At 37.9% G+C, this 23642-nt stretch overlaps 1 protein-coding gene across 25 annotated transcripts in view; it reads right to left on the bottom strand.

Moving 5' to 3' along the window:
- Window positions 1–398: 398 nt before the first annotated feature.
- The window catches only part of PTPRD (protein tyrosine phosphatase receptor type D), a 2469774-nt gene continuing 2446530 nt past the window's right edge, over window positions 399–23642 (bottom strand). For all 25 annotated transcript variants that reach the window (XM_066368144.1, XM_066368143.1, XM_066368139.1 and 22 more), the window contains 7 exons: window positions 16141–16426; window positions 15532–15710; window positions 14816–14942; window positions 13489–13614; window positions 10470–10624; window positions 5993–6128; window positions 399–4144 (listed from right to left, as the gene is read on the bottom strand). In XM_066368144.1, the coding sequence (XP_066224241.1) occupies window positions 4076–4144; window positions 5993–6128; window positions 10470–10624; window positions 13489–13614; window positions 14816–14942; window positions 15532–15710; window positions 16141–16426 (1078 nt within the window). In that variant the 3' untranslated portion in view covers window positions 399–4075. The remainder of the gene's footprint in view (window positions 4145–5992; window positions 6129–10469; window positions 10625–13488; window positions 13615–14815; window positions 14943–15531; window positions 15711–16140; window positions 16427–23642) is intronic.

Consider the following 23642-nt stretch of genomic DNA (forward strand, 5'->3'; position numbering starts at 1 on the left):
TCTTAGCTATGTTCACAAGCAGTTTTAAAAAGTTAATATTATGGAGTTATTTTTATGTGTATGAGAGCTTTCAGTTGTTTCAGGATGGTAAACCTTGTATATATTTTAATACACTTGAATAAATTTATATAGTCATTTCTCACAGAATTAAAGATTGCTCGTGATCTCTAAACTGAATAAAACCAAGACCTCTTTTTTTGCTGTGAGAACTTGGACAAACGATTTCCTTGAGCCTCAGTCTGCTTACCAGGAAAAGGTGCTTATGCCAAGGTAGGTACTTGTAGATAGCCTCTTGGTAAGTGGAATTAATATTAGTACAAAGAAACTTAGCTAGATTACCAGAGGAGAAGGGGGAATCATACCAAAGTGCTTAAGTGGAAAAAAGCAAAGGCCAGGGCTGCATAACACTGACGTTTTTATTAGAATTCATCTGTAACAAATGGAACTTGTGTCAGCAAAGAACTGATTTTCATACAGACTTCTTTCGCCACCAATGTAACGAAGTAAGAAAATAAAAAGCACGCCTTTCATTCTGTAAAACATTTACGCGTACTACTAATTAGAGGTAATTGTATTTGTTAACAAGCCATTTTACAAGTTATTTTTTAAAATTTTTCAGTCTATGCATCCAAAACAAGAGCAAAGAACACAACTGTTATTATCTTTGTAGACACTCCAAGCTTGGATGGCAAAGCCACATAACAGATGAATAGGATGGATCTGTAGCCTTCTGATCTCTGCTGGAGTATCAGGGCACCCATAAACTCAAAGGAAACCAACACCCAAAAAGGAAAATAAAAGGTAAGAAAAATAAAAAGGAGGGACTAAAACAAAGCAAAAACAAAAATAAACAGGAAAGAAAAAAAATCTGTACATTACTGCAGAGTTTTTCCCCTTCCTGTTTCTATGTTGTTATTTACATACACACAAATGAATTTCTGAAGCAGTTTCTTACAGATGGGTTCAAGTAATAACATTATTGGGTGTAGAATCAATAGGGCAGTGCATAGTACAAAGGTATAGAAAGTGCAAAGTTCCCTAGAGGCCCTTCCCTCCCCTGGCTGTCCTCACCATTGTCTAACCATGCAAATCATTTTTAAAAAAGAGCTAAAATAAAGTTCTGTACAAATCACTTTTTATATATTTTGATTTTTTTTACCATTGTAACTAATTACAAAATTATACATAACTACACGTACATAGGTAAATAATAGCACCGTACTGGTTATGATGATAAAAATAATTGGAAACTTGAGTTTATTATGGTCATGGTAGTTAAAGATGTTTACCTGGGAAAATAAAACTAGAATGGTTTGTACAGAAAAGCACAGAGTGGAATGCACATCAATGACAGTAGGGAGTTAGTTCTCGGAACAGCTCCTGAACAGTACGGCATCGGGAATAGTCTCCGCCTTGTTCATCTGTGGTATGCATCCCATTCATTTTCTTCTTGTGATCAGTCTCCTCTTTTCCTTTGCCAAATGGGCAGTTTTTGTTTCAGGGAGAGAAACTGCTCATTGGACAATGGTTTTGGTGTGCAATTCACCATCTGATTCTACATGTCCAACATGGCATATCGGCATAATGCAATGTCTGTCTAATGACCCCCTTTGTTTCGCTAAATGAAAATTACAGCACTGAGTAATCTGGCACTTGGATAAAGCTCCAAAAAGATTCAAATAAAAGGAAAACAGACCCACGTAGTGCACATTCTTCTCTGGTTCTGATGTAGTTAGAGAGTCTCATTCTGAGGTAGCCTTCTAGATACTTTTTTTTAAAGTATTATACAATTTTTTTCTTTTTTTTCTTCCTTTTTAAATATCTTTTTTTTTTTTTTTTTTACAAAAGTGCTCATATATGATGCTTGCAAGTGTTTGGTCTCTTGGATTTCATTCTGTTAGTGATGGGAATATGCAGAAAACAAAAAAACCCTTCTATGCCAGAACATCAATTGAGCTAAAATTAAACCAAGCTATTATACCTATATCAAAACTCTCTAAAGAGTTTCTTGGACATTTTGAGGATTCTTTGAAATTGTATAAGATATGGCAAACTCATGCCATTATCCATGGCTTCCTAGAGTGATAATGGTGGAAAATTTGGGGAAGATACATATATATATATATATATACACACTCACACACACACTTTTTTTTTTTTAATTTCCCCTTTTAGAAAAATCCTAATGGAATAACAAATATATTCCAAACTTGTCCATGATATTTGTTACTAAAATAAGTTTGGTGCAGATTCTGAGTGTTCCAGAGCAGATTTGGAAAGGATTATAAATAAAACCGGTAGCTTTTCCTGATGGTGACGATTAGAAAAGAAGGGTCCTGACTATCCAAGTGCTTTGGGCTGGTACAATCACTAACATCCCCGACTTGGCTGGAAACTAGGAATGCATATTATTCAAAAGAGTTTTTGTACATGTGGTAAACAGATAATGCTTTAATAGGAAGAGTAACATATAAGAACAACTAATGGAAATACGAACCAAAAGCTAAAAAGAAATGCTATTAAAATAGGCATCAATTATAAGGCACTCTAAATGCAAAACTAAAACCAAAAGAAAACAAGGTACAGCACTTCCCAGGAATGCTATATGCCACAAAATGTTTCTGACTGAACAGAGTAACATGAGTTTGGCTTTGCCCCTGTTACATATCATAAATGCAAATTTCATAGCACATACTATAGACAATATACGATTGAATACACTGTTTTAAACAACTTGATAGCTGATATATTACAACATTCTCCCCTCCTAAAGGGATATGCACTGACCTTTCCCACATGCACACCTCTTAGCTATTTAATAATTGTTTATTGCACTAGAGTTGTTAGAAATATTGAACTTTGTTGGAAGTCTGGCTAACAAAATGGTATTTGTGAACAGGATAGGTAAGTGGAGGGAGATGGGGTAGGCAGTTGGGGAGGGTGAGGTCTGACAATCACTGATGTGCATTCCTCATTTCCCTTACAAATTAAAATTTTGTGATACAGTATTAAGAAATACCAATGTCGTAAAATTAATAAATTGAAAAAGATGTTTACAAATAGCTTTTCTACCGTAAAAAATACTAAATCATGGAAGAACTGAATGATAGCGATCTCTATCATTTTGTATGAACACACTGTCTATATATACATAGACACCCCTATAAAATATGGATATATATGTATATATGTTAGCAGCAACTTTATACTTTGCGCCTCCCTGTTGATTCCAAAAACAAAACAAAGTTCTCTTTGATTATTTGAAAAGAATGGGTACTTTCTTATCGACCAAAAGCAAACAGAATGTGTAAAAGTAATATCTGACGAGATCAATACTGTAGATTAAGAGCACTGCACAAAAATGTGCAAATTTTCAAATTATTTGATATTCCTACAGTAAGATGTTACAGATAACAGTTGTACAGCTTAAAAAAACCTACAATTGGAAAATTAAAAAAAATGAGTTATGTAATCTTTTTAAAATTTACTTTTATCGAATGATACATTTTATTAAAAAAAAGTTTACACAGTTAAAAATGAAGCACAGGTCAGCAGTATCTTACAATACTAAAAAACTAAATCAAAGGCTTTCTTTTTAAACATTCCCCCCCGAATCCCCCTAAAATGTTATTATGAGCAATATGATGGGAAGGAGTCATGTGGAAGCGGAGTGGAGTTTGTTTTACCATGAGAAGCCACACCAGCAAACATCTTGCGCTGAACTGCAGCGTTTGGCAGTCTCTCCTTGTACCTGGCAAGCAATCCGGAACAAGATGCTGGTTCTTTGTTGTGATCTCTTCTTCCCTTTATTTTAAATCCTTGAGGTATCTGTCAATAAAATCCTCCAGATACCTCATCAGTCAGGATTCTTTTTTTTACTATTTTCCGATTAGATTATTAAACTGAATTCTTGGTCCACCCGGAAGAGTTTGTTTTTAGTTTGTGTGTAATAGTCCCACTAAGTGGTTGTTACCTAGAAGTTAAGAAGGACTTCTCAAGTGCCCTGTATGGCTCAGAAGAGACTCCATGGGAATTGAAGGGCTTGCTGTAAAAATCCAAAATGAGTCAGGGGTTCCTACGTTGCATAGTGATCGAAGCTGCCCAGGTACTCAAGTGAGGCTCGATAGCAGAACTGATACTGGTCCTGCAGGAGTCAAGCATGGCGAGAAAGAGAAAGGACCATGAGCACGTTTAACAGAAAAACCAGAATCAATCCTAGAAAACACAGTCACAACTCGATGGGGACAAAATCACTACTTTCATCAATCAATTCAATCCAATAACCAATAGGCTTTAGTGAGCAAAGAATGATCAGCCACATAGGGTGTTTATTAACTTCACCAATCAATGGGACTAGTCTCCTAATTCCAAGCAGTGACAGCTCAAGTGAACATTATTTTCCAGACAAGTGTGATCCAGTCTCCAAGTCATATCAAATAATCACCAATAGAACACGTGAGCTCCTTCTACGGCACAGTCGTATTTTATAATTATCTGCTTATTTGTGATAATGTAACTAACTAATTCTCAGTTTGCATATTTAAGAGAAGCTGACGCAGACACAGTTCTGAGGAAAATTTAGATTCGTTTATATTCTGGGCTATTGCCAAAAGAATTTAAATTGAAAAAAAAAATCTTATGAGACAGTAAACCTTGTTGCCTACAATCAGAATTATCCAACATAATTTCTGATGTTCTTACATAAGTGAGGGAGGCAGCCCAAAGGTATCTGGTATGAGGAACCGGAGGCACACAACACCATTTACTCACGGCGCTGGGCTTTCAGACTTTCAGCTCTTGAAAATGGTAACACAACATGGGCTTCCTACAGAAAAAGATCCCTGTGCCATTGGCCTAATTCAGTCTGATTGCTAGCTCTCTGTTCTAAAAGGCTCACTCTAAAGTGACACGGTGTGAAACGTGTCCTTTTTCAGACAGGGATGAACACTGTCATGTTGGAATGTGCTGGAGCATTGTGGGAGAGATGGGAAAATTATAATATACAGAGGAGAAAGGATAAAAAAAGTAGGATTTTCTTCATAAAAGAAACCTATTTTCAGTAGCCAATGGGGCTGAAAGTAGATAGTTTCTGTTTTGCTTAAATGTGCATTTTTTTCTACAATAAAAATGGTAATGCAAAATAAATGGAGTTTGCTTTCCTATCTTGTCACAGTAAGTTGCTTGGCTAAATGTTAAGGCTTTTTAAACGTCCAATTTTCCTCTGTCACCCCCAACACCCATTAAGTTTGTCAAGCTGACATAATGTTTTGAGTATTGCAAGCCAAATGCTTGCACTATTTTGAAATCAAAGTCTGAAAGATATTGTGAGGGATGAATTTAGGAACACGTATAGAATTTGTTGGCCTACTGAAAAAGAGAAAAACAACCTATTACTCATATTATCCTTAGAAATGACGAGTCAGTGGACCAGGCTGGTTAAATCATCAATTCACATCAGTCTGAGAAATATGAGTTCTGTATTAATTACTGGAGTAGAAAATGGAGGGCTAATTTCCTTAGGGCTTAGCCAGGATTCAAATATTTAAAATGACCATTCTGAAGAAATGAAATATAGAGCAGTTAATATTTAACAGCTAGGCATACAGAAAGAGAATGGAGAAGTAAAATAGGCTGAGGGTCTCTTATAAACCAGGCAGTGTGATTTTTATATATATATTTACATATAAATATGTATAATATATTAATATATATAATGAATTATACAAAACTGCCACTTCACAGGCCAAAAATGGTTAAATTGTAACAATATGGTTCAATCTAATAATCTCACATAGTTCCCAAAACAACTCGAAGACATTGACATTGACACTCCCATTTAAAGAGGGGATAATGGGGTTCAAAATACTAAACAATTTGATACTTCTCCTACAATATTTTCCTGTATTTTGCCGCTGGTGTCGAGAGTCTCTGGACTCTAGGAGGTCCTGGCTAATAAAAGTCTTGTTATTTGACTCATGAAGGTTTTTCTCACCTCTGTCTGTACCATGGCTGGTCGCTGTGTTCTTAACATTTTGACAGTCTGGAATATATCTACAACTCCTTCATATCTCATTCTTTCCAAAACAATGCTTAGTGTTATGAAGACTCCAGTTCTTCCAACACCCGCACTGTCACAAAAACAAAGGCAACATTACTGGTTTAGATGCTCACAGTCATGGCTACATTTACTCGTAAAGACATATGTCCACCAGCTTTCATAATACATTATGTTCTTCTATAGCAACATTCAGGAAAATGTGGTGTTAGGATGACAAAGTGATAATTCCTGGGATAAAGTGCTTTGGTAACATGTGAGAATGAATGTGGAGTAATTAGGATTAAGTCTTATAACACAAAATAGTTTTTCAACTAAGATCATATGCCATTTTGGAACTATCAAGAAAGCACTTTATAAAATAAATGAATTAAAAGGTAAATAATGAAATATTCATACTCTTTATGCAGATCCTGAAATTGAAGACCTTGCCTTCTTTATGTTTTTAACGTATGAGATAATTTAGATAAGGTGAGATATATGGAGAATGTTCAAGTTTTCTAGTGTATTATTCACTTTTAGAAGTCACTTAAAATCTGTTTAGGATGTCCCATTTCCTAGACATATAACTAAATAAGAAGGCAGCTAGACTATTCAAATTTAGATATTTTTGATATGAGAAAGAGATTCTTAAACAGGGCTTTTTTTTTTTTTTTTTTTTTTTATATGGGATCCTAATTCAGTGTTCAAGAAAGGTCTATGAATACCTTATACGTATGGATTGTGTAAATTATATATGTATTTTCTGTTTCTTGAAATATGGACTTTAAAAAGTTTCTAAAAGGGGAATCTAACCTAAAACAAAAAAGGAGCCACTGAACTACCCAGTTATCCACCATTTTTAAATACTCAGGACCTAAAACAATAAGATTCTTTTCACCACATTAGCAAGTTCTTGAGTTTCTCTCTGTTTTCTTCATTGTTTTAAAATAATTTCAGAATCTTCAGTGCAGCAAGAGAAGAAAATGAATGCATAGCTTTTGTGCTCTTAAGAAGTAGGAAAGCATCTGGAGCTTTAGGTAATGAGGAGAACAGTGAATAATTTGAAAACCCCTACATTTTTGGATCCTAATTAAATGGCCTGTGTAACTCTTGGGTACAGGCTGTGGAAAATGGATGGATTCATTTACTTGGGAATGTAGCTGACAGGCAGATAAATAGTGTGTCCCTTTATAAACAGGGTTTCCTAAAGAGTCCTAACAGAAATGTTAACTGAGGCCCTAAAATCTATGGACAGTCACTACCAAATGGGCTGAGGATGTCCAAGAGCAGTCAAGGCTCTCTGTTAAGAGGAAGTAGATGATCTTGAACGTCCTTTTCAACCTTGAAAGTCTCACTTAATCCTGAGAGACCACAATTTATGATATTTTTGTTGAATGGTCTAGGTACTCTAGAGTCTTATCTTACCCTGATTTAATTGCTCAAATATAACAAAAATAGAGGTTTTACGGCTTTCTATAAGATACTTTCAGGAAAAAAACAGATACTGACCTTATAACTTCTGAATTATTGACTTTATCATGTTAGTTTAAAAAATTATAAATAAAATAAGTGGTATTTTTAGGATATTCTCAGATAAGAGAAAATAACTAAAAATCTTTTTTTTCCCCTATTTTTCTGAAGCTGGAAACGGGGAAGCAGTCAGACAGACTCCCGCATGCGCCCGACCAGGATCCACCCAGCACGCCCACCAGGGGGCGAAGCTCTGCCCATCCGGGGCATCGCTCTGTTGCGACCAGAGCCACTCTAGTGCCTGGGGCAGAGGCCACAGAGCCATCCCCAGCTCCCGGGGGGGGGGGGCATCTTTGCTCCAATGGAGCCTTGGCTGCGGGAGGGGGAGAGAGAGACAGAGAGGAAGGAGAGGGGGAGGGGTGGAGAAGCAGATGGGCGCCTCTCCTGTGTGCCCTGGCCGGGAATCGAACCCAGGACTTTCACACGCCAGGCCAACGCTCTATCACTGAGCCAACTGGTCAGGGCCAAATCTTTAAGATATATATGGTATATGAATAATATGCCATAGTATTTATACTCTAGGCATGTTTAAAGCATTTTGTGATGACAAAAGCAATGGGAAGTCACTCTCACACACACCCTTACATACTTATGGGAATGCTTAAAGTTAAAAACATATATTAAATATATGCTTTTCTTTATATTGGAAAAGTCTGAACTAGCATTTGTGCAATTATGTGGAAAATTAAGGGGACTGTCCAGGTAACTCAATACTACACAATGTCCGGGAAACATAGTGTGCTAGAAAGGTTCTCAGATCAGCAGGAAAACTGAGGTCCAGAGAAAGTTCCCTGGTGTCACAGAGGTATGATTGCAGATGTGGAACTAGAACTCAGACATTTTGAAGCCCAAGGCTAATATTTCTCCTATTTTGAGATCCTATGTGCCATGTCACTAGGAACTATAGTTTGGGATTTTCATTTAATTAATTAATTAATTTTAATTTATTGTGTTTACATAGATTTTCGTGTTGCCCTGAATGCATACCCCTCCCCCGTATTCCCCTCAACATCTCCCTTGCCCTGTTCCCATAAAGCCTTCCCCCCTTCCCTTCAGGATTACCCCATCCTATCATCCCCTTTCCCTCTGTTCTCTTTTCCTCTGGTCCCTTTGATCCCTTCTCTGTCTCAATTCTGTTCCTCAGTTCACATTGTTCAATGGATTCTTCAAATGAGTGAGGTCATATGATATTTTTCTTTCTCTGCCTAGCTTATTTCACTTAACATAATAGTTTCCATGTCCATCTATGTTGTCACAAAATGTAAGATTTCCTTCTTTTTCATGGCCCCATAGTATTCCATTGTATATATGTACCACTACTTTTTAATCCACTTGTCCACTGACGGACACTTGGGCTGTTTCCAGATCTTTGCTATTTATTATAAACAATGCTGCCATAAACATGGGGGTGCATTTCTCCTTTTGAAACAGTGCTGTGGTGTTTTGGGGTATATTCCTAAAGGTGGAATTGCTGTGTCAAAAGGCCGTTCAATTTTTAATTTTTTTTTTTATTTTTATTTTTTTGTATTTTTTCTGAAGTTGGAAACGTGGAGGCAGTCAGACAGACTCCCGCATGCTCCCAACTGGGATCCACCTGGCACGCCCACCAGGGGGCGATGCTCTGCCCATCTTGGGGCATCGCTCTGCTGCAATCAGAGCCCTTCTAGCGCCTGAGGCAGAGGCCACAGAGCCATCCTCAGCACCCGGGCCAACTTTGCTCCAATGGAACCTTGGCTGCGGGAGGGGAAGAGAGAGACAGAGAGGAAGGAGCGGGGGGGAGGGGTGGAGAAGCAGATGGGTGCTTCTCCTGTGTGCCTGGCTGGGAATTGAACCCGGGACTCCTGCATGCCAGGCCGATGCTCTACCACTGAGCCAACTGGCCAGGGCCGATTTTTAATTTTTTGAGGAATCTCCATACTGTTTTCTACAGTGGCTGCACCAGTCTGCATTCCCACCAGCAGTGCAGGAGGGTTCCCTTTTCTCCACACCCTCCCAGCACTTACTCTGTGTTGTTTTGTTGATGAGCGCCATTCTGACTGGTGTGAGGTGATATCTCATTGTGGTTTTTAATTTGCATTTCTCTAATGAGAACTATAGTTTGGAATTTTCTTAACTGAAGCTAAATCATTTTTTTTTAATAAACTCTCTCAAGATTTGACCATAAAGAAATCAGAAACTGAGACTTCAAAAATTGCTAAAATCCCAAATTATATTTGTTTAAAGAAAAATCGATGAATTGCATTTTCTGGAAGATTTTTGCATAGAAAGTTATAAAAGCACTAAATTTATGATGAATGCCCTTTGTGAAATGTTAACGTTCTATTTCAGTTAACTTCAATGACTTGAATTATAAAATTCTGTGAAAATTATTAAAAATAATTAACTTGAAGGTGCTTCATTTTCTGATATAGCCTTACTTTTTGAACACACTACAATTTTAACTGAGGCATCATTCTAATCAGTTATCGATTGGCAAAAATCAGTACTGTCGTTAAGGCTTGATAACTATAATTTTTCCAAGAAGCAACATACCAAGTGATATTTATTCATGCAACACTATGAATACTAAACAAAGAAGAACTGATTAACTGAAAAAATTATCTCAAGGGGATGTACCAATGATTCCTGCTAAGGTAAAATAGGCCAGAGAAACACAGCTTGGTTCTTTGTTACAAGAAGTAAAATTTGGGGATAAAAATCTTCTGGTGACTTTCCTTTTATGGAAGAAAAGGGAAATGAGTCTTTGTTTGAGGTTTTACAATACATTTTTGAGAACAAAATATCAATTATGTGTATTCACTACAAGAAGCTTATCCTTACACTAAATAAACAACACCATATTTTCAAAGTTATTCCCACATGTTCACAAATGGAAACTCATCAGCCCTGATTTTCAACTCACCTGCAATGGACTGAAATAGGTCCGTCTTGGCCAAACTGCTCTTTTGTTTTATGGACTTGGCCAATGAAGTCAATAAATCCTTCTCCAGACTTTGGCACTCCTTGCTCTGGCCAGTCAGTGAACTGGAACTGTCTCACTGTTCGGGACTGACCGTCCTGCCGGGAGAAAGCCAAGGACGCCAGGAGGATTCCGCCGGGGCACAGACCACACCAGCAAACATGATGGTTTTTCCAAAAAGAAAAAAAGGGATAAAAAGTTAGCAGCAGATTATACTTATTTACATGCATGTTTTATCTGCTGTGAACACTGTCTCCATTCATATATCCTTACACTGCGAATTAGTTTGCTCTTATAGTGCCCAGTCACAAACCTCATAAAGTAAAGAGCAGTGCAGTTCCTATATGAATGCCTGTTTAGAGACCCAAAGTTTGCCTTCAAAAACCAAGGTGGAACCTATACACTATATTTCAAAAATTGCAGAATACAGTAACTTTTTATTGAAAGGAGCATTCAGGCGTGTCATCTAGAACAGAGGGTTTGCTAATGATACAACTTTACATCTACTTTGCTTGCTTATTTATAGCATTGTCAAATGACAGATATTGAAAATATCTGACACAAATTAGGTAGCTGCTGTTAACTTGGAGGCATACGATCTCTAGACATTGGCAGAACACACAACATACATCATGTGACTGACTATGCTGCTGAGTAGGCAGTGAGGCATCCCTCAAGTAGATCAAAGAGATTATGAGCAAACAAATGCTCTTATTCTTGAAAAGGACTCTTCCTGGCTGACCACAGGAATTAAGGTGTCAATGGGGGTTTTGACTCAGACAAATCAAAACACAGAAAGAAAACAAGATGCAAAAGGAGACGCTTTCCTATAGTGATTAGGCAACACTGCTTTGATTCACAAAGTATAAATTGTGTTAAAAGAAAATACTAAGTAAGGCCCTTCTAGAATCCTGCAAAATTTTTGGAAGCACAAAAAAAGCAGAAGAGCCTTCTGTTTACAGAAGCAGGAATAACAATTATGAGCATCACCTTTCTCCCCAGAATAAACAGAGAGAGATCATCCAAATTATAAACTTAGAGGGACTGGTCCCAATTGAAGAGGCTCTGCTCCCAACCTTGTATTTTGTATCACCTCTTTTCCCATTTAAATTTTTGGATACAGGTGAGCATGTACCCAAGATTCTGGGTGAGTCTACAGAGACTCAGTCTCCCTCGTTCAGTCATACTGAGGAGAGGGGCTGACTCACGTTGAGACGGGCCGGCATCAGCCAGCCTGGCGGTGTCCACTAGAACAGGGCTTATTTCTGACTGGCACCATTTGGGGATGGACATAAAAGAGGAAGATCACATCAAGTTTGTGAGAACTTTGTGTATTTGCCCCATAACTAACTGGGTTACCATGGAAGCATGATTTACTTCCCCCTGTTTCTGGAAAAGGTTTGAAAAGCACAGGAAGGGAAGCCAGAGGCCAGGCAATGCAGACTTGTCCTCTTCCGGACATTTAGAGGATTTCATTTCTGACCACAGTTGCCTGAGAGAAGAGGCCACCAACCTGTGACTCCATTTAGAGGTCACCTGCTTAACAATACAGTATTCTCAACTGCCAACTGGCTTTCTAAACTGGGAAGCTGAGATTAGAAACACACTAGGAGTACAAATGGCAAATGTTATGGCAGCCAGGATAATTATTCAATCATAGGAAGCCTTTAAAATGAAAACAAACACATGAACAAGTCTCTGCTTCACTGTTTCTTTTGCATATTATGATCAGATGATCTGGGCACGTGAGGAGTGGTAAAGAAGGTATCTCTAGCATTTATACAGCCTGGCTTCAACTCTTTATCATTAGAAGTGGTGGGCTGAATTTGCTTAGAATGCAAGTAACATTCTCATTCACTTATCTTGCTTCAAATTCTGAAAGGGAATTGTTGTTGTTATTATTATTATTATTATTATTATTTTAACAAGGCATGCTTACTTGAGCAGCTCAAAAACGAGACCTGGGAACTTAACTGTTGCCTTGTGTACAGTCACTTTCAGAGCAGTTAAGACTTCACATTTTCTGGCATTAACAGGTCTGTCACCTCAGCCTACCAGCCTGCTAACCAATTTCTGTTCCACTTTAGGTCAACAGCCAGGGCTCCGGCTTTGGGGATTAGCAGACAATCTCTAAACACGAGTATTGGTTAAGAAAGCAGCTTTCCAGAAAAAACAATGGATCAAGTAAATAGCTTTACACTGGAGTTGCACTTGACCCACCCACTGTGACAGCTCCAAAAACAAAGCAGAGCTTTGGACTGACCCCTCTATCCTAAGATATATTTATAGTCAAGGTTTGAGAACGGCTAAAGGCAAGGATATTAAAGTTTACACACAGAACATCTTACATCAGAGCTGAACCTTGGACTCAGCAATCTAGACAAGAAATGTAAAATGAAAATTAGCCAACAAGGGTCATGGGTGCACAGCTCTGGTGGACAGACACATTAGCACACCAAGGAATAAACCATGCCAGCAATCAAATTAAAATGTGCAAAGCTTGTTCGATTCTTCTAAAAAATGCCATTTGCTCTGCAGTTTTAAAATCACACCAAATTAACCTCCAAGCCCACATGACCTAAAGGGCTTTGCAAAACAACAACATATTTACAGCCTCAAGTAATGAAGAAGTCAAGAAAGTTCCAAAGAGAATGAGTTGAGAAGGTGATTGTAAGAACAGTCAGCCAATCAGTAAATGCTTCCCAGCACACATACTCACCAAATGCAGTCCTAAAGTTGAGCTGCCAGATGTTATATTTGAAAGGAAGCCAACCTGGGTTTGTGAGAACACTTGCCAGACAGAAGAAAAGTTACTTTTATATTTAAAAAAAAAAAAAATCCTCCCGGCTGGGTGGGTTCTTTTAGCTTTAGGAATATTGTCACTGGCAAATGTTTCTCCCAGAAGTGCATTTTAGACTACTTGTCGGCTAATAGTTAAGAGCATAAGACTGTGCCAACTTACCCTGGCATCTGTGACCTTGAATTCTCTAAGGATATACTGTGGCATGTTGTACTCAGCCATGGGATCTACAACAAAGTACTGGTATCTTGCAGATCGTTCTGCTGGCCAGTATTGATGACACTTCTCCTGAAAGGAGAGAAGGTTTATGCAAACCATACAAACGGGAAATAAAGTTTTGTCTGTCTTCTAGTTATCTATATATATTTTTCCTTAGTAAAATTTCAAAATGCAAGCCTATTCCAACTGCATGCGAGTTATTTTTTTCTTTGAATCTGCAAGTTTCCTGAGGATAGCGAAATCCTGTGGTTCGACTCTTGCCCATAGGATCAAGGACAGGACATGGAATATATTAGGTGCCAATACACAATCATTGGATTGAATACTTTGATAGGGTAACATCTTCATATCTATATGTTAACCAAATAATTCCATCTGTCCTTGGACGTAATACTGGCCATGTCGCTCATGCATTGCAGCACCTTAGTGGACTTCCACCATGGTGGATTGGAATGAAGAGAACCATCAAGTGTGAATATGAAAGAAACCTCTGAATTGATCTGGTCCAATCTCCCTTCTCAGCTGAGGAAACTGAAGCCCAGGCAGTTTTTAATGACCTGGCTAAGTCTCACAGAGTCAATGACCAAATCAGAATAGACAAGTCAGTTTCCTAGTTCTTTCCCCTCCACCCCGTGGGCCCTAAAAGCTGGGTTTTAGATACATCTCTATCATTTGATTTATACTAAAAGACAGAGACAATATCTCAAGCAAATATGGCACAATGCTTGCTTGCATATATTAAATTTAAGTGGGAAGTCCTTCTGTGTCTCTAGTACTATTTTATGTATATTTTCTGAATAATCATTTTTTAAAAGTCTATTTGAGATTACCTTTGAGTTACCTATGTAACTTTACAATACTGCATTCAATGGGAGTGGATGATGAGCAAGTAAGAATTGGCCTCAGATATGAAAGAACATCAAGTTCCTTCCTATAGAGAAATAATGGCACGTTTGCTCATAAAACTTCAGCTTGTCCAGAATGAAAGGAAATAAAAATATGTTGAGAGTCAGGACATAAGTCAAACAGGGTCATTTGCTTACTTACTTGTCTCTAGAATTGTGTTTCACTGAAAAAAAAATACTAGATCTTTCTTCAAAGCACACAAATGAAAGAACTCAATGTGGCTTGTGAGTTAAAACCGACCCAGAGTAATGAATGGCCCCAATGTTTCTGGAGTACTCTGACTTCCCAATGGCACTGGCTCTTGAGTTATTAAAATTAAATCCTCATGTCTACATGAAGTAATGTCTTAGGAGGAAACACTCACTCTGCCCATCTCACGCAGCTTGGTGAGCATCACAACGATGGTGGAATTGTGTTCCCACAGCATCCGCCAGAAGTCCTCGGTGGTCTCTGCCAACGGCCCCTGGGTAGCAATGTAGGCTTTCTGTTGTCTGAATTACAGAGAATGGAAATAGCATGTTAAAGAAATCAGAGAACATGCAAAAATTCACATTTGCTATGTAAACATCAAACTTTGTAATAAAAACTAAAAATATATCATTAATGCAATGGCAGTAAATTTCTGTTAATATTCTATAATCAAATAAAGACATTTAATACATTTTGGGGATTCTGCAAAAGAAATTGCTTTGTTAATATTATGATGTATGTCTATCATTTTTTAAATTTTAGTGCAATGCTAATTAGCTCAATTTCATGTGTCACACAAATCATTTAAGATATAGTTGTGCGGTGTCATTTTAAAGAAATGACTCTTATACAATCTATTAAATTTATGAAATATGGTGCAAAACAGCTTTTTTATTAACTCCTGCCATGTACAAATGGCTTCTGAAAGAGTGCAGAAAGCCAGATTAAAAACTCCATGACTGCTTCTTCTATTCAAAATTACAAAAAAACAAATGCTGATCTGTGCAGAAAGAAAATGCTTTGAATTGAGATAAAATTCATTCTTGCTAAGAAAGTAGGGCACATGTAAATATCAAGGCTTTGGATTGTCAGGGGAACAAGAGTGTATACCTGTATCCATCAATAAAACTGGCATTGATATAATCAGATCCTTCTACTCCTCGGATAGGCTGCAGGCATACCCTTGTGGATTCATATGGCATAATATTAACAAGGCGATTTTTGAATTTATTACATGGAAGATTGGCACTGATGAATCTTGAGGTGTGAGCTTTAGAGCTGGCTAGACGCTGTCAAATAGAAAAAAGAAAAAATCCAAAAAAGATAAATTAGCCTATGGTTTGAATGCAAGGTGCCCAAGATTTCCTCCTTAGATACAAAGCTTTTGTTTACTTTAAAGCAAATAACTCTTCAAACTGTATACTGCTTTTCACCTCTCCCTAATGGACTCCATATAGCCTATTGAATTTTTAAATATTATGTTCTGAGAGTATGATCTCTCAGTTTAAATTAGGGTACAAAGAGCTCAAGGTATTGTTAGGAAGCACAGAATAGAAAAGGAATAGAGGAAGCAAGTGTTTATAGTCAGATACCTGAGGACAAGGTCAAATGAATCTTGTAACTTGGCAAACTTGAAAGGTTAAGAAAGTGAAGCCACTATTCAAAGATGACCCCAGAATGATCTGCTCCTAAATGACCACATCATGTCCAATATCATACCTTAAATTCTAGCTCCATTCCTGTGACATTCTCTCCTGTCTCTATTTGTGTCAGCTTCTGAATGTAGGCATACAAGTTTCTCGCTGGCACTTCGGTATTTCCACAAGTCACTGCTTCTAGCAGTGCATCGTGGATAAAGATGTACTGGTCTTCTGTTTGAACCATGTAATTCCTCTGGGCTCTCATTAAAGTTACATGCCCATAAATATCTACAGTTTTTTCATGCTTTATTCTCTCTAACATGGCATCTATTACAATGAAACAGCCAGTCCGGCCGACTCCCGCACTACAAGAAAAAACAAAGAGAAAAGTCTACATAAATACATCAGGAAACTAACATATAATAAAATTATTTTATTATTAACTAGGTTTTAAAACTCATTAATTCTACTCCAATGGCTATTGTGATAATTTTGGAGCACTCTAAAGTCAAAAGTATTATCAAGTCACCATAACCAATGAGTAGGGAACAATATACCAAGTCAAACTCGTTTGGTTTCAGTATGTAAGATATCAAATCCATAATTACTATGCTTCTTGATCACATAATACAAAGTAGAAATTATTTTGAAACCATTATGAAAAAACATATATTCAAGCTGTTTATATCAGGAAATATTTTTTAAATAGTAAAAATCTAACTAGGCTATTATATATTGTTGTAAACCATTCTCAGTCTATTTTAGTTCAATTTAGCAAAAAAAAACAACAACTAGTAAATCACTGGACTTGAAATATTTCATATTTTAAATCAGCAAGGAATTTCTAAAACCAACCTAGTGGGAAGTACATAATTAATATAGTAAAGTGTTGCATGCTAAAAATAGTGCAAGGTATTCTCAGTGGGAAAAATTCTTAATAAAAAGCAATCACTACAGAGTGTGGGTGTGTTCTAGTTTTTACTCCCTTTATTTTCAGAGTTGAATATATTTTGAAATTTCAGGTGAAATTCAAGTATTCCCGATGGGAAAATAAAAGCCTCTCTCTGTTGCAAGAAGCTCCGAGGCAATTTTTTTAAACTTCATCACTTATGGTCTTACGGGTCATTTCCCAATTGGTGGAAACTGGCTCAAAGAGGAGGAGGTAGAGAGCCCGCAAAGTGAAAAGACAAGATCTGCCATTCCAAAAAGACAGTCTAACTTACTGAACGGATCACAGGGTCAGGTTGTTGAAACACTGGAATTTATTTCAGTGTTGAAAAAAAAAAGATATTAACAAAATAACACATTTGTGTTCTTAAATTTCAAGGTAAATCTTGTTTGTCTCTTATCAACTCCTTTAGGCTATTTATGTGTCAAGAGTGGTGGAATCCAAAATTCTTGGTCATGGATATGTACCTGGCTGGGAAACATGCAATCAGCAGGTATAGGGAATATATTGCCACCTTATATACCAAGCAACAGGCGGCCTCCTTCATTTGCTACATGCCACTGTCTCCTGTCATTTGTATATCTGTGTGTTCATTCATTTGTCCATCTCTTCATTCAACAAATAACGAAGTACTTTGCTAAGTAACATACAGTAACTTTGCCACAGCATTACAGATGACTTAGATTCTACCTTAAATATCTCAGAGTCTATCATGAAGATACTTTACAGAACTATTTATAATACAAGAAAGAAAGGTTATATTAAATTTTTTTTTGGTGATGTGACATTTGCACCAAGACTTGAAGAAAAGAAAGGATGATGAATTGGGGGATTTTAAATGGTAGAGGTGTTTCTTAGCTTGATGTGAGACCTAAGGTTCAAGATAGTTTTTTCAGATACCAATGGCTGGGTGTCCTTGAGAAAGTTATTTAACATTTTTCCCGTTTTCCTGCATTTCTTAAAACATGGTTATGATAATTAACCTAAAGGAAGAGGCAGTTGCTTGGTAGGTATAGACTTCAACCTCTGATGCTGACAACAAGGAACAGGCAATGTTAACTCTGGGGAATTATGACAATTTCTGCTGGATAATCTAAGATTAGGCTTTCAAAATCTTGCTTTAATCTATCCCCTAAAGCTGTGTTCTCTTTTCTCTCGTTATTTCCAATAAAAAATATCTAATGTTGGGGGGAACTTTGTGCTTTCCCATATACTGGTACGGTAAATAAAATGGTAGTAATATGCTTTCCCACAACAGAGCTTGGTGCCTGGGAGGCATTCTGCAAATATGGCAGCTTCTTTTTCCCTTCCATAACTCATAACATTTGGGAACTGCCCTGAACTTAGTGCTAATGGCAAATGCCCAAACAGGGACTCAGATGCAGGCTTTCTGACATGTTGAACTTGAGCACATTTCATGGTACCACCGCTGCTTCACATGGCTTTCTGTCATTTGGGTTAGCAGCAACTGCCACAATAGTGACTTTCTTATGGCTCATCCCAGTACCATTCCTTTAGTAGTGTCTATTCCTAGTGCAGTTTCCTTGAGAAGTCTTTTTTTCTTGGTTCCTATGACACTTATTGAGGGAGTATGGGAAATATCAGAGGTTATCCCTTTGGGGTTGATGGTAGGAAGGGAGAAAATTTTATAATGATCTCAAACACAAAATAACCTGAAATATGTAGCACTAAACATTAGCCAAAAAGAAATGTGACTCATGTAATGGTTCCTTGGATGTCATGACAGGATAGAAGTTCTATGAAGTTGCAATCCCAAATGAAAGATGAACCCTAACTCTCATCTTCAGAAATCTACCAACACCCCTTTAAACTGTCCATCAGAAATAATATTTTCCCCTTTGATCCCTGTGCTGATTGTTCTCTTGTCTCTCTGGATTTTTCCATCTGTATCTCTTTTCCTAATTTACAGACCTTTTCCAGCCCTCCAAATGAAGATGATATCCCCAAAGTTCTATCTTTTCTCTCATTCCTCTTCATGGTTCAGCAAAACAACAGATTCCTAAAGAGATAGGCCTTTCTCTGAACATAGGGGAGATCTCTCTTTCAAACTGCCCTTGAATTTCTCCAGAAATAAAAAGATTCCAAGATTAATCGGTATTTTCTCTGCTCAAACCTGCTCTTCTCTCACTCTTTCAGTGACATTCAGGTCTAAAATTTAAGAATCAGCTAAGCTTGCTTTTGCCTTGTGCCCTGCACAGTAATAAATTATGAATTTCTATGCATTCAACCTCAACCATTTTATTCTACTATTCATCAGTGGTGTGTTGGAGCTGGCAAAAGTCAATTGTTAGGCCCTGGCCGGTTGGCTCAGCGGTAGAGCGTCGGCCTAGCGTGTGGAGGACCCGGGTTCGACTCCCGGCCAGGGCACACAGGAGAAGTGCCCATTTGCTTCTCCACCCCTCCGCCGCGCCTTCCTCTCTGTCTCTCTCTTCCCCTCCCGCAGCCAAGGCTCCATTGGAGCAAATATGGCCCGGGCGCTGGGGATGGCTCTGTGGCCTCTGCCCCAGGCGCTAGAGTGGCTCTGGTCGCAACATGGCGACGCCCAGGATGGGCAGAGCATCGCCCCCTGGTGGGCAGAGCGTCGCCCCCTGGTGGGCGTGCCGGGTGGATCCCGGTCGGGCGCATGCGGGAGTCTGTCTGACTGTCTCTCCCTGTTTCCAGCTTCAGAAAAATGCAAAAAAAAAAAAAGTCAATTGTTAAATTCTCAGGAATTCTGCTTAAGTAAATATATTAAAAGTTAGGGTAATACTCAAAACATATTGCTGCTTAATTATTTTACATTTATGTTCTTGAGGTGAAAAGATATTATATAACAGGGTGCTACTGAGTAGCATTCAGTGCTGTCACATTTGAGCTTGAAATCAGCCCTGGCAGGAGTACTTACACCAAGTAAATTGGCTAATACTACTCCTCTGGGGGGAGTTCATCATTATGCTTTATCAGCACACGCTGACTGTCCTGATTCATCCATTCCCATCATCAGGGACACAAAGGAAGGTGCCCATTATTTTGTTCTTCCAGCCACATTTGTGATACGCTCTTTCATAAGACTCTGCAGACTATCACCCCACAAATACTTACTGAGTGCCCGTGATGTGCTAAGACTTAGGGAAGTGGTAAGCAAAACAGTCATGGTCCTTTCCTCAGGAATGTTACTGTTGAGTGGGGAGATTAGATACTAAATAATCATGTAAATAAAGATATAATTGTAAATCTCAACAACTTCTGCTGTGAGGTAGGTAAATGTGCAGGGTGTTGGTACAGCACCTTTGAAGAAATGTCATTTAAATTGATACCTGCTATGGACTGAGTTGTGCACTCTAAAAATTCACATTGAAGCCCTAACCACCAATGTGGCTGTATTTAGAGGTAGAGCCTGTAGGCAGGTAATTAAGGATAAGTGAAGTCATAATGGTGGGGCCCTAAGCCAGTCAGACCTTTCACAAATAGGAGGATGCACCGGAGATCTGTCTATGTGCACATGCGCAGAGGAAAGCCCATGTGAGGACATGGCTAGCAGGTGGCCATCTTCAGCCAAGAACAGTGGTCTCACCAGAAACCAACCCTGATGGCACCTTCAGCCTGGACTTATAGCCCCCTGAACTGTGAGAAAATACATCTTCATTGCCCAAGGCCCCTAGTGGGTGGTGTTTCGTTATGGTAGCCCTAGCAGACTACTACGATAAGGCAAGGATCACTGTGCTGAGTGAAAAGGGTCAGAAAGGAAGAGAGAATATCCCACAGAAAGGTCCCGGAATGGAAACAGCTTAGCATATTTGAATAACTAAAAGAAAGCCAGGGTGGTTGAAAGGTAGTGAGGGAAAAGGGCATGCTCCATGTATTTATTTTCCATTTTAAATACTGTTTATAATGTTTTTATTAAACAAATAACCGAATAACTGTACTGAGAATAGCTATTAAAATAACTGCATGTTTATAAATAGGCAATAAGTTTACTATAAGAATCAAGACTTTGCCTCGGCTCCAGGCAGATTAAACGTATTTTAAGCTTTCCCACTTCTGGGCCGTGCGGACACAGGTCCCGCCTCCTCCTCCTCATGTCTACCTGTTGACGCTCCCTTTCTTCCGGACTTGTCTCGTCTGCCACATCGAAGGGGCAGGACTCTCCCCTCGGTGTATTTCTCCTTGGATCCACATGACCATTTATACTCCTTTATTAGCAACTGCCTCACCTTTTTTTTCCCCCTGGTTATCATGTTTATACCAGTTAATATTCTCCTTGAGGGGAATGACAAGAGCTTTCTTGTTGCTACCGCGTTAGATAATTTCTTAGGGTGACTGCCATGCCAGGAAAATCGAAGGTGCTCAACCTGAGTTGCAAAATTTAAAAAAATGTAAGTTTATATATTTTTAAACATATGAACGAACTCTGAAGCTCTCTCCGGAATCAATGATATATACAGAAACATTCCCCAAAGCCCCCAGCAGGGGAGTATTTTTTGACACCTGTTTACAAAGATAAAGGGAGATCTTATAATTTTATGAGATGAAAACAAGCCATGCTTATGCTTTACTCCAGTTGCTCAGAAATAAACCCCAGGCATTACTTTTTTTTTCTTAAGAAACCAAACAATGCAAATTCAGAGCTTAGAGAAGAATGCCAGCCTCCTTTCGTTTGAGTTTCCAAGTTCCCATAGCAGCACATATTTTACTTCCTTCTCCAGTTTACTCTATTTTTCACCCATCGTCAGGATCTGAGTGCAGTGCACCTTTCAAAATGAAGGATTGTAGTTCCAAAAGCAAATGCATTTTTCTTTGATCCTGAAAAATTCCGCTCCCCGTAGCAGCCTTAATGACGGAACCCTACTTAGTGCTGTTTGTTTTTCATCATTTCAACAGCCTTCAACCCGAAACACGATAAGAACAGCAAAACTGATAAACCACCCTTATTTTTATCTGCTTTCTGTCGGAGTAGTTGCCAAGCACAGAGACAGATTTTTCTAAATAACTTAAGAAACAACAACAGAGGAGTGCATAACCCCGTGCTTCAGGCTGAGGCCAGCTCAACTCAGTACATTTACTGTGTTACAGAAAATTCCAGCAAAAGGGGGAGCAGACTGTACTTTTAAATCAAGCCTAGCATTAGGCTGGTCCCTGTAACCTCTGCAGTAAAACCACCTTTCCAAGTTTTCTTCCAATAAGGACAATAATTCAATTAAAGCAGACCAAATTATTGCCAAACTTTTGCCTTAAAAACAAGCCAAACCAAACCAAAACAAAATGGTTTCAACGAGTGATAGACTATGCAATCCATTAAACAAGTGTGCCTACTAGGAAATGGTTATTACTTCAATATTATCATTCATCCTATTACAACATTTGTTTTCAATTTCTAAAAACATGATTGAGTTAGTCCCACGAGTTGAAATATGCTTAATGTCCCGTGATGCGCTACGGTAGTAATGTACCAAAGGAAAAACATTAAGAGGCATAAGGGGGCCATTTTGCACTAAAATCGTTCTGGGGAGGTGCTTAAGAATTGGCTTTCCTGATTAATCTGGTGGAGTTTTAATGCTGACCCTTTCTGGATACTTCACTAATCTGGAGAAGAAAGACAATAGAATTAGGAGATTTTACAGTACATTTAGTTAGGTGCAAAGACAGTAAAATGGACCAAAAATCATAGAGAGTATTCCATACATATATATCAGCTCATAATTTGATTGGACATTCTAGTTCAGCCATAACAAGAACAGCATTCATGAACTGCAAGAATATTAAAAAGGAACATCTATGAAAATGGGTTGAGTTTTATGACTAAGAATTGCACGAGTAATCAGATGATTATCCTGATAAAACTATGAAGTGATCTTGATGTGGCTGCCATTTCAACTCTTTCGTTTTTGTTAAAAATTAACATTGAACTTATTATGCATCTGTACTGGTCATCTCTAGACTATTTAGGGCTCTCTACCAAAATCTGACTAATAAGTATTTTAGTATTATGTCTTCTGTCATTTCTTTTATCTAGAATGGTCAAAGAAATTATAGATTTCTTGGATATAAATATTTACTTGCCTAATTTACTTTTATATGTTATTATACAATAAAAATTTTTAAAAACATCGACTAAAGTGTCACTGAAATGCCGAATTTATCCATGTTATTTACCCTGGGATATATGCTTGTGTAACATGGTTGTTTGGGAGAGCAATTTTATACAATGCTTGTTAAAACTTTAAATGGATGCATTCCTTGATGCACCATCAATTCTAGAATTCTGTCACAGAGGTATGTGTACATATGTACATATGTGCAGTCTTAGAAAGGTGTTTCCATTATAGTAGCATTAGAAAGAGAAAATTAATTCAGTAAAACATTATTATGACTAAGGAAATGGATAAACTATGGTATATAAATACTGATAATACTATGTAGCAGTTAAAAGAGTAAGTAAATCCATATATTGACAAAAAGGTTTCCATGAGCCAACCTAAATATGCCCCAGAGCAATATACACACCACAATGCCATTCATATTTCTAAAAATTCCACAGAACAAGATTATGCATTTTTATATGCACACGTATTGATATATAGAACTTGATCTGCAAAGGCACACAAATTAGAACAGCAGTTACCTCTTAGTGG

This window comes from Saccopteryx leptura, chromosome 2 (genome assembly GCF_036850995.1).
Source record: "Saccopteryx leptura isolate mSacLep1 chromosome 2, mSacLep1_pri_phased_curated, whole genome shotgun sequence".
Taxonomy (NCBI): Eukaryota; Metazoa; Chordata; class Mammalia; order Chiroptera; family Emballonuridae; genus Saccopteryx; species Saccopteryx leptura.